General features: G+C 41.0%; 2 protein-coding genes across 3 annotated transcripts in view; both read left to right on the top strand.

The window, feature by feature from the left end:
- Positions 1-12,614, top strand: part of FGF14 (fibroblast growth factor 14) — a 692,204-nt gene that overhangs the window by 145,491 nt on the left and 534,099 nt on the right. The gene's annotated exons all lie outside the window — the stretch shown is intronic.
- LOC117063540 (T-complex protein 1 subunit delta-like) lies at positions 8,490-10,367 on the top strand. The gene is given in 2 exon segments (XM_033177330.1): positions 8,490-9,413; positions 9,415-10,367. Coding segments are annotated over 2 exon segments (1,617 nt in total). The 5' UTR covers positions 8,490-8,538; the 3' UTR covers positions 10,157-10,367.

Here is a 12,614-nt window from a genome sequence, read left to right on the forward strand (position 1 = left end):
GCACATCTCTCACAAAGCTCATGTGCAGCCCCTCTGACATTACCCACAGCACAGTAGGTGGAATCAGTGATCCATGGAGATGGCTATCATTCTAGGGAGCTTGGGCTCAAGGATGGTGGAACGACCCATCTGTTGCCATTTTCTTCTCATGGGCTGCAGTCCCCAGACTGAAAGTGTGGGGGCAAGAAATCAACACTCATGTAGGGATTTGGCAAGCAATGCCCAAGCTCCCAGAGTCCTAGGCAGGCCAGTGTCTAGGGTGAGGCAGTCCCAAAAGGGAACTAAGACAGAGTTCCTCTGCCAATTGTGGCAGAGGAAAGGACACAGCAGCTCGGGCAAGCAAGAGGGGTGGAGGCAGGCAACCTCCACGGTCGCTCAGCCTCCTGGCCTCATTGGTGGGTGGGGCGCAGTACAAATGGCTAGTCCCTCACATGTAGGCTGAAGCTGCTGCTGTGCTCCCAGCTTGGTGTGGTTTGACTGTGTCCCCACCCAAATGTTATCTTGAATTGTAGTTCCCATAATTTCCACATGTTATGGGAGGGACCTGGTGGGAGATAATTGAATTATGGGGGCGGCTTCCCCATACTCTTCTCATGGTAGTGAAGAAATCTTATAAGATCTAATGGTTTTATAAGAGGAAACCCCTTTCATTTGGCTTTCATTCTTTCTTGTCTGCTGCCATGTAAGACATGCTTTTCACCTTCCACCATGATTGTCAGGCCTCTCCAGCCATGTGGAACTGTGGGTCCATTAAACATTTTTCTTTGTACATTACCCAGTCTCTTTAAGTATGTCTTTATCAGTAGCATGAGAACAGACTAATACACAGCTATAGGTGGAAGTGGCTGAGGAATTCGGCCAGAAAGGGACATGGGTTAGTTCAGCTTGAAGAGCTAGGAAGAAGAAAAGAAAGGAGAAGACTGAAGGTGGCCCCTCCAGGAACACTGCAGACTCTCAGCCTTGTCAAATGCTTGGGTTCTTGCATGAAGCTCTCCCTTTTCCTTGTGGCTTAGTGGCAGCAAGTATGCAAAATGAAAGTATTGATGGAAATAATATACATTGGCAGAAGATGAGTAGTTGGGGACTCTATTGGTTAGAAATGCACTTGCATGTGGCCGGGCATGGTGGTTCACACCTATAATCCTAGCATTTTGGGAGGTTGAGGCAGGTGGATCACTTCAGGTCAGGAGTTTGAGACCAGCCTGGCCTCTACTAAAACTACAAAAATTAGCTGGGCATGGTGGTGCACACCTATAGTCCCAACTACTTAGGCTGCTGAGGCAGAAGAATCACTTGAACCCAGGAGGTGGAGGTTGCAATGAGACAAGATCATGCCACTGCACTCCAACCTGGGAGACAGAGTGAGACTCCGTCTCAAAAAAAAAAAAAAAGAAGGAAAGAAATGGACATGCATACAAAAAGGAAAAAAAAGATGTCACATTAAAACCATCAGCAAACTAATGAAATAATTTACTTCCAAAAATGTCCTTATTATTGGAGGCAATGCATTTCTATCTGTTGGTAGCTATGTTTTTTGTTTTTCTAATAGGTAAACTGTGTATACCTACCATTATATATTCTGATGCTATTGTCATGAGAGAAATGCCAATTTTAGGTTAGCTGATGCTTAGTTTTGTAATAATTTTACTGCCTTTATTATGCCAATTATTATGCAAACCAATTCTCCTTTTTCCTTATATACCAGATCAAGTTCAATACAAGCCACCACATTCAGATAGAAACGTGTTAATTCCATGTGAAAAGTGAAGGCAAATGGATGTCATTTCATTGAGCAAAAATATCATTTATTTTTTCAACATATTTTCAGTTCATGACCAATTATTTTAACTCAAAACTACTTAGATTTCATTTATATACCTGATACTGCATAACATATAACTTAAAGTCAAACTGTTCTACATGGACTAATTTTATTATATTATTAGCATCAACTCTTAATTTTAAATCAAGCAATGTCACCCATTTGTTAAGCTTCCCTTATGTTCTAGCATGAGCAATTACTAGTAAGTTATATAATAATTTAGGACAGATCTTGTGGAGGAAGTAAGTTCTGCTTAAAATGTGGGAAATTCCAGAAGATGTGTTAACTCTTTAGAGCATCTGATTCAGTAGTTCCCAAGGGAAGTTTGAGAAATGTTCCAACAAAATTTGACAAGTTGCTAGGCACCTCTGTTTTAACTTCTACATTAGTTGCTTTTTTCTTCTTCTTCTTTTTTTTTTGAGACAGAGTCTCGCTGTGTCGCCCAGGCTGGAGTGCAGTAGCGTGATCACTGCTCACTGCAACTTTGACCTTCTGGGTTCAAGTGATCCTCCCACCTCACCCTGCTGAGTACCTGGGACTACAGTGTGTCCCACCATGCCTGGCTAATTTCTTTTCATTTTTTTTTTTTTTTTTTTTGTAGAGATGGGGTCTTCCTGTGTTGCTCAGCTGGTCTTGAACCCCTAAACTCTCAGTCTTCCAAAATGCTGGGATTACAGGCGTGAACCACCATGCCTAGCCTATTAGCTACTTTTAAAAGGCTTCATAGAATGTATGTGACCTGTGTTCTCAATCTTCTTTTCATTTCTCCCTCTCTTCCATCAACTCGTACCATCCCTTTATGTTTCCAAATCAAAACACTGCTCCATCCTGATTTAGAGTTTGAGTTATTGCTGTGCCTCACCTGTCCCCAAGTTGAAACTGGATGGTCTTGGGTATTTTCCAATCAATGAGGTTTTTTTTGTTGTTAATTATTGTCAAATTCAAGTTTATTTTCTAAAACCTGTTTCTCCACCAGAACCAGTCCCACCATCACGAATGCCTTGTAAAAGTTTCCTGACATTAAGTTTAAAGGAAGATGCATTGAAGTACCAAGGTTAGAGTCCTAAAGCAGCGTGCTCACTCACAATATTAGCCCTTTAGAAGTTAGGTGATGGTAGGTGTCTGCAGACCTATGATCTTTTTTTTTTTTTGAGACAGAGTCTGACTCTGTTGCTGAGGCTGGAGTGCAGTGGCACCGTGTCAGCTCACTGCAACCTCCGTCTTCTGGGTTCAAGCAATTCTCCTGCCTCAGCCTCCCAAGTAGCTGGGATTACAGGCACCTGCCACTACGCCTGGCTAGTTTTTATATATATTTTAGTAGAGACGGGGTTTCATCATGTTGTCCAGGCTGGTCTCGAACTCCTGACCTCAGGTGATCCACCCACCTCCGCCTCCCAAAGTGCTGGGATTACAAGCGTGAGCCACCGCGCCCAGCCTAGACCTATGGTCTTAACTAGCTAGAATTGTACAAGATCAGGCACTAGTAGCCTTTTTTTCTCCCAGCAGAAGTGTCTGAGACAGAAGAAAGGCTGTTTTTCTTCATCTACTTGCCCCCCAGAAGCAGAATTCCTTGATGAGATAATTACTTACTAACAACTTACCCAGGAAATCACATTACTTTGTAATTTTGCCTCATTTATAAGCAAGGGTAAATCTTCCATCGTAGGACCTTTCTGACTGTATCTCTGCCTGTGGGTTAACAAGACAACTGATTGCACATGACAGTCTCTTTTCTTTCATGATTTGTAAATCTTATTTATTCCTTTAAATGGACCGCTTCCCCCTCTCATCTGCTTTATTTCTCCTTTATTTATTGTGTGATAATATCATGTAAAAAACAAAGGCAAATGGATGTTATTTCTTTGGGTAAAAATGCTATTTATTTTTCAACAATTTTTGGTTCATGTTTTGTGGCTGACTGAGCAGTTTTCCTGTCACTGTACTTGATACCGAAAGATGATTGGACATTTGGATTTCCCTTCTGGCCTTTCCTCTCCCTTTCAAGATCAAATCATGCTCAAATTTAATCAGAATAAGTGGCCAAAGCAGTAATAGAATATAGAAGAATAATTTACTATCTCTGGAACTCAGTGATGAAAGAGGGAAATTTTGAGGTGGTCTGCACTGTCTTTCTGGCTGATGACGTCTAAATGATTCAGTTTTGATTCATGGAAACAGCACTGTGAACAATGACCAGAATAAAAGGGATTTCACATTTGACATTTTGTTCCAAAGCAAGAATCATTATGGTAAATTTACATGAAGCTGTCTCAGATGATCAATGATTTAGAGGTATCACCTATCTATTTCCTAAAATAGTCTATTAACAATTAATTAAAACATGAAGGAGGCTGGTGAGAGGAGTCCATAGCCTGCAATCTCTATATTTTCTCCAGGTCTCCAGGACTTCAACTATGTCAGTGGTTCCCAGTGGGAGCCATTTTGCTTCTCGGGACATTTGGCAATGTCTAGTACATTTTTGGTTGTTATAACTGAGGGATGATGCTACCTGCATTTAGTGGGTAGAGGCCAGGGATACTGTTGAATTTCCTACCACGGACAGGACACCTCCCCACCACAGAATTCTTCAGCCCCCGTAAATGTCAAAAATTCTGCTGTTGAGAAACCCTGATCTGTACCAAAGCTAGGACCATGTGGTAGGTCTTCCTTACAGATAGTCTCAAACAGAGGTCTTCTAGAGACTTCTGGCCATCAGAATTCTTAGGAATCTTAATACAGTATAAAATTGCTTCTGAATTCAGGGTTATTTGGAGTGACAAAGAGGCTCCTGGACTCCCCTGGAAGCTCCTGTAAACCCAACTATGAGGATCTTGGTTCAGCCCCTGAGCTCCACCTGAATCGTATTTTCAGCTGTGACCTCAGATCTGATCCGGAGCTTCAGTAGATCCCGCAGGCTGACTTTGCCCATCTCTAACATGTTGGGACAATGGCCAAACCCTCACAGACACCCTGCATTGTGAGTTTATGCCATAGGCACTCACCGTGAGATTAACAAAAATATTAACCAAGTTAACTTTATAAAGGCCACTATCCATGTTATATTTTTGGAAGTTTTGGGCTTGTTGGAGGTTGTTAACTTAATGAGCAGTTTTTCTCAATAATGGAGAAATTCACCATCACCAACTATTCTTGCCCTCTTGCTGGGGTGGAAACCTTACTACCCTTAGGTGGTGTTACTGTGTGCTGTGTTCATTGTCTGCCTTCACTTGACCTATATTAGTTCAAAATCACATGAGATGAGGGAATAAAATCTTCATCTTTCTTGAGGGGAGGGACAGGAAAGAGACTTGTGTCAATGAAATGGAAATTTTCCTATCCCAGTTTACTTCTAATCACAAGGGTTCCATAATTAAGAGGCTTATATAGCATTTAAAGTTTATTTGTTTGTACAGTACAGTTTACAGTTTACGGTACTTTCACCTCCAGTCAGCTTTCTGTATCTGATTCCACATCCCAATCCAACTAACAACAGATCGAAAATATGCGGGGGAAAAAGCCCATAAAGAACAAGAGTACAACAAAAGCCAAAATAGACAATGGGATCTAATTGAACTAAAGAGCTTCTGCACAGCAAAATAAACTATCATCAGAGTGAACAGACAACCTACAGAACTGGAGAAAATTTTTGCAATCTGTCCATCTGATAAAGGGCTAATATCCAGGATCTACAAAGAACTTAAACAAATTAACAGGAAAAAAACAACCCCATCAAAAAGTGGGCGAAGATATGAACAGACACTTCTCAAAAGAAGACATTTATGTAGCCAATAGACATATGAAAAAAGCTCGTCATCACTGGTCATTAGAGAAATGCAAATCAGAACTACAATGAGATATCACCTCACACCAGTTATAATGGTGATCATTAAAAAGTCAACAACAGATGCTGGAGAGGATGTGGAGAAATAGAAACACTTTTACACTGTTGGTGGGAGTGTAAATTAGTTCAACCATTGTGGAAGTCAGTGTGGTGGTTCTTCAAGGATCTAGAACTACAAACACCATTTGACCCAGCCATCCTATTACTGTGTATATACCCAAAGGATTATAAATCATTCTACTATAAAGTTGCATGCACATGTATGTTTATTGTGGCACTGTTCACAATAGCAAGGACTTGGAACCAACCCAAATGCCCATCAATGATAGACTAGATAAAGAATATGAGGCACATATACACCATGGAATACTATGCAGCCATAAAAATCATGAGTTCATGTCCTTTGCAGGGACATGGATGGAGCTGGAAACCATCATTCTCAGCAAACGAATACAAGAACAGAAAACCAAACATCCCATGTTCTCACTCATAAGTGGGAGTTGAACAATGAGAACACATGGACACAGGGAGAGGAACATCACACACTGTGACCTGTTGGGGGGTGGGGAGCTAGGGGTTGGATAGCATTAGGAGAAATACCTAATGTAGATGACAGATTCATGGGTGCAGCAAACCACCATGGCATGTGTATACCTATGTAACAAACCTGCACATTCTGAGTGTGTGCCTATTTAACCAGAACGTAAAGCATAATTAAAAAAAAAAGAAAGAATAAGAATACAATAATAAAAATACATATAAGAAACAATGCAGTATGACAGCTCTTTACATAGCATTTACATCGTATTAGGTATTCTAAGTCATCTGGAGATGATTTAAAGTATATGGGAAGATGTGCCTAGGTCATATGCAAATACTGTGCCATTTTATAACAGGGACTTGTGTATTTGCAAATTTGGGCATGTGTGGGAAGTCCTGGAACCAGTCCCCTCGGATACCAAGGTACAGCTATATTTCATGAAATCCTCGCCTTGTGAAGCAAGTTATTATTACTGATTCCATTTTATTGATGAGGGAATCGAAGCTCAGCAAAGTTGTACAGCAGTTAAGTGTGTACAGCAGTTAAGTGGTTTTGCCCCATAAAACCAGTGAGTTTCCCACTGTAGCAGGACTAGGCCTTGCCTCAGTGGCCTCAGCCATGTAAAAAAGTGCATGTCAACCCTTAGGATGTGTCCTGCTCCAGTTCTTCCCATGCTACCTACATTTGGCAAGTGGCTCATTTTTTTTTTTTTTTTTTTCTATTTGGTTGCAAAAGGTGCATAAAGCCTTTCCCAGCTATCTTCTTTCCTAACATGGTCCGGACAGATCAGATTAGCTACATCGATATACAGGTGTCTGGGGTCAGTAAAACATTGTGACTGGACTGGTACAGCATTATGGCGATAATTAATTTTATCCATTTGTGGGTCATAGCCTCTGTAGGCTGAGATGCAGAGGAACAAAAAAATGAGTTTTGTGGATTCATAAATTTCATTTCAAATTTATCAGTGATATTTAGATAAGGGTGTGCTTTTGGCAGTAAAGGGAAAATTGTTTGGGGATTGGATGAGGCTTGGTAGAAGGAGAGATTTGGTAACAATACTTGGAGGATGCAGGAAGAGAAGTCTAAAAAGAGTCATGTAAAGGGTGTGGCATCTGATTTCCACTGAAGCACCAGGGAGGCTGGGTTCCAATTGCCCTGACGTGAATTTGGAAGGTGTGCCTCCTCTGGTTGTGCAGAGTGTAGCTAGTAGAGAAAACCCAAATCCTATAGGCTCAGAACTGGATGGCTGGCATCTCCACTGGACTTTAGCCCTCCTCACCACTGGTTTTTGTCCTTTATGCAGTATACAAACTTTACTATCTACAGCAGTCCTCAGGACGAAAGAAACACTGTTTCATCATGAGATCCTGTTTCTTGATGTTTTAAAAGATTTAATTTGGAAGTGAGTAAAACAAAATCCAACAAGCCAACAGAAAAGGTTCTTGGGGAACCAACAGTTTTTACAAAGTCCAGAGGCTTCGAGTGCCATAAAAGCTCAAGCCTTCACTCAGAGCCTTCTGACTGGGTACAGCAGCAAACAGGTGGATTGCAAGACAGGAAATAAAAGGAATTTTCAAACAGACATCCAGGCCTTAAGAAGTCAGCAGCCCGGAGGGAACCTTGTACCTCTATCTCCGTAGTTCCCAGAGACAAAGATACCATACCAATGAGTAGTGATTTGATGTAGCATTTATGTTTATAATGGAAACTTCGTGTAATAAAAATCTGAATGATGTTCAGAGGTTTTATTTTCAATGGTTGATATTTTTAAGTGTTAAAGTTTATAGGAGAAAGTTCTGGTTATCCAGAAAATTCATGTATGTAAGATTCTTAATTTCTCAATGAGGTTAGCTAAGCAAAGATTTGCAGAAAAAGTACTCTAAAGAAATTTTATTATAACATTTATAAATAAAGGAATAACATTAAATAGGTCCTTCTTTGAAATAAGTCATTATGTGTGTAGGCATTCCTAAATATGTTTCATGGGATAGAGATTTAGTAATATGCCAAATGTATAGACGAATGCTTTTCAAAATCTGTTTAATGAAATATTAATCTTAGTTTATCAGCATATTAATCAGCATTCTCTGAAACAAATATTTCTCTTTAAATCGATCTGGGAAATATCAGGGTTAACAAAGTGAACAGGCTTCTTTATTGCAGGATTTCTCAGGGCTTTTAATATATCACAATGCACTGTGATTACTCAGAAGGGGAACATAATATTCAATTCCAGTCACACTTATGTCTGAACTCATTAAAAATCAACTCCACTGAGAATCCGGGTCCATCCGTTCTTTCCCAGCCCACCCAGACCCAGCCGACTTTGCCATGCCCGAGAATGTGGCAGCCCGGAGCGGGGCGCCTGCCGGGGCTGCCGGCGGCCGCGGGAAAGGCGCTTATCAGGACCGCGACAAGCCAGCCCAGATCCGCTTCAGCAACATTTCCGCCGCCAAAGCGGTTGCTGATGCTATTAGAACAAGCCTTGGACCAAAAGGAGTGGATAAAATGATTCAAGATGGAAAAGGTGATGTAACCATTACAAATGATGGTGCTACCATTCTGAAACAAATGCAAGTGTTACATCCAGCAGCCAGAATGCTGGTGGAGCTGTCTAAGGCTCAAGATATAGAAGCAGGGGATGGCACCACATCAGTAGTCATCATTGCTGGCTCCCTCTTAGATTCGTGTACCAAGCTTCTTCAGAAAGGGATTCATCCAACCATCATTTCTGAGTCATTCCAGAAGGCCCTGGAAAAGGGCATTGAAATCTTGACTGACATGTCTCGACCTGTGGAACTGAGTGACAGAGAAACTTTGTTAAATAGTGCAACCACTTCACTGAACTCAAAGGTTGTTTCTTAGTATTCAAGTCTGCTTTCTCCAATGAGTGTAAATGCAGTGATGAAAGTGATTGACCCAGCCACAGCCACCAGTGTAGATCTTCGAGATATTAAAATAGTTAAGAAGCTTGGTGGGACAATTGATGACTGTGAGTTGGTGGAAGGGCTGGTTCTCACCCAAAAAGTATCAAATTCTGGCATAACCAGAGTTGAAAAGGCCAAGATTGGGCTTATTCAGTTTTGCTTATCTGCTCCCAAAACAGATATGGATAATCAAATAGTGGTTTCTGACTATGCCCAGATGGACCGAGTGCTGCGAGAAGACAGAGCCTATATTTTAAATTTAGTGAAGCAAATTAAAAAAAGGATGTAATGTCCTTCTCATACAGAAGTCTATTCTAAGAGATGCTCTTAGTGATCTTGCATTACACTTTTTGAACAAAATGAAGATTATGGTGATTAAGGATATTGAAAGAGAAGACATTGAATTTATTTGTAAGACAATTGGAACCAAGCCAGTTGCTCATATTGACCAATTTGCTGCTGACATGCTGGGTTCTGCTGAGTTAGCTGAGGAGGTCAATTTAAATGGTTCTGGCAGACTACTCAAGATTACAGGTTGTGCTAGCCCTGGAAAAACAGTTACAATTGTTGTTCGTGGTTCTAACAAACTGGTGATTGAAGAAGCAGAGCGCTCCATTCATGATGCCTTATGTGTTATTTGTTGTTTAGTGAAGAAGAGGGCTCTTATTGCAGGAGGTGGTGCTCCAGAAATAGAGTTGGCCCTACGATTAACTGAATATTCACGAACACTGAGTGGTATGGAATCCTACTGCATTCGTGCTTTTGCAGATGCTACGGAGGTCATTCCATCTACACTAGCTGAAAATGCCGGCCTGAATCCCATTTCTACAGTAACAGAACTAAGAAACCGGCATGCCCAGGGAGAAAAAACTTCAGGCATTAATGTCCAAAAGGGTGGTATTTCCAACACTTTGGAGGAACTGGTTGTCCAGCCTCTGTTGGTGTCAGTCAGTGCCCTGACTCTTGCAACTGAAACTGTTCGGAGCATTCTGAAAATCGATGATGTGGTAAACACTCGATAATCTGGATAACTGACTAGGACCTTTATGGTCACCAGCATTGCAGCTGGCGTGGAAGAAGATCACCTTGGTGTTCCTTGTTTGGAAGATTATTTCCTCTGAATTTTTGGGCTTGGTCTTCCAGTTGGCATTTGCCTGAAGTTGTATTGAAACAAGTTAATGAAAATATTAAATATTTGGTTTCAAAAGGCAAAAAAAAAAAAAAAAAAAAAAATCAACTCCACTTTACCTACCCTGTTCCTTTACAGATTGGTGGGGGTGGTCTGCTTTTCCTTTGGAGGAGGCTTGGATGAGGCTATGATATTTGAACACTTTCAGATAATGAAATTCCTCTTGATATAAAAGCAGACTTAATTCCAAAAGTAAATGCACAATATACTGTGCAAAAATTAAGATTCCAAAGAAGTGCATTAACTTTGGACTTCTTCCAGGTCAGAGGAGGTTCACATTGGAAGCCTGTGTCCCAGAGAAATGGTGGCTGTCCTCTCCTTGCGCACTTCCTCCCTTTGGCAACTGCATTTAGCTCCCCGATAGGGCGCAGTGTAGGTAAGAGGCTAAGCAGAAAGACAGTTGTGACCTAGCTCTATTGCTTTCTGTCAACTTGACTGATGTTAAAGCTTACTCCTTCCAAGATTGTGCTTTGAGGGGTGTCCTCTCCAACAGTTCCATTGATAGGGAACACATGTGTCTTTATACCCTGGGGGTGGTCTTCTTACACAAGCAGGATCAAGACCATATCCCTTTCTTTTATGGCCGGGCCTGGTCCAGGGAGGAGTACTCATGCCTCCCACTTAGACCACTCTCAGAGAGGATAGCCAGTCCTCCCAGCCCATGGTAAGTGGTTCTAGAGTCCATGAGAGATTTCTCATGAGGAGGCAGAAGAAAATGCTCTGCACTCTAACTCTGAAGAAATCCTTTATGTATCTTTGAATTGCACCAAAGAATTCAAGAAATGTGAAAGAGTATCCCAAGACTGTTGATTAGGAATTGGGGAACAGGAAGGAAGTGCTGTCTTTCACTAGGATATCTGAGGACCACCAGATTGGTAACTCAGTTGAAATAGACACAGGTGAAGTCCTATGTCAACTTTCAGTGTTACATATTTCAACACAGAAGATAACAGAAGATACCCTCGAGCGTGCATGCACCCATGTGCGCGCGTATACACACACACACACACACACACACACACACACCCCTCTCAGTACCCATACCATAATTCTCTGAGCTGTTGGTCACTCTCACACACAGTCTGCATTCCGCACTGTCTGCTCTGTCCATGACCCTCAACAACAGCTACCATCATTCTGCAGAACTGCTGTCTTCAAAGCCAACGTTTTGTTTCTGATTGTGGTCAATTTACTTTTTTTTTTTTTTTAGCACTTATGCTCTCTGACCATTTTAGGAATTTCCCTTCTGATTTGAACATCATTTTGGTATCCAAGTTCTGTCTACTTTTTTAACCAGTTCTTGCTCACTGTATCTCCTTTTCCTTGTTCTCAAGTAAGGGAGTAACAGGGATAAACTCCCACTCCTTGGTAAATCTATCATTTTTAGAAATCTCATCCATTGTAGTAAATGCTCTTAAATTGTCATCTTCAGGCCATGACTTCCCTCTAGCCTCCATTCACATGTTTCCAGATATGTATCTGCACTGAGCATTCCGTGGCTCTACATAGATGCCCCATCGTACCTAGAACCCATGTATCTTAATGTCAGTTCTTTCTTTCCCAGGACATTACTTCCTGCACTTCCTTAGTCTATCAGTGGCACTGTTCTTCTCCTGATCATCTAGACTTGAAATGTTGGGGTTTGGACTCCTCCTGCTCCCTTGCTTTATATGTAATCAGTCATCAAATCTCAATCACTCTTTTCTTTTAATGCTTTTTTCACCTTTTGTTCTACTGTCTGACTTGTTCAGTTATATTTCGCATCATGAAAGATGGTGTGCATGTTTTTTCTACCTTCACTTTTTCTTTCTGCATGTAATATGTTTTGCGTATTTCACCTGAAGTCATCCTAAAACATGGCTTTTGTTCTGTTAATTCCTGGTGCAAAATACATGGCTCACAATTTCCTGGTGAATTTAATCCAAACTTAGCCCAGAATCCAAACCTCTTGGTAATCTGGCCCCCATCTCCCTCTCCCACTCTGTACTCCACTTTTCCCTTTATACAAACACTATGCTTGAGTCAGACTGTTCTCCACGTTTTTATACTGAACACATCAAGTCTACTTCCCACCCCTCTACTCTTACTGGAATCTTGAGTATCTCAAATAAGATATATGTACTCTAAACCTCTGTAAAATGCATGTCTATAGCTTTGTCTCATTTTATCTGTTTCCTCATTTTATTTTAGTTGGTAAAGAAGTATACATTAATAAAAGTCAAAAAGAAAGGGACAATATTGTCTGCTTCTTTATGTATTCCAAAATGCTGAAAGCCATGCCTTACAAGCAA

The sequence above is a fragment of the Trachypithecus francoisi genome, unplaced genomic scaffold (assembly GCF_009764315.1).
Source record: "Trachypithecus francoisi isolate TF-2019V2 unplaced genomic scaffold, Tfra_2.0 Lachesis_group18, whole genome shotgun sequence".
Classification (NCBI taxonomy): Eukaryota; Metazoa; Chordata; class Mammalia; order Primates; family Cercopithecidae; genus Trachypithecus; species Trachypithecus francoisi.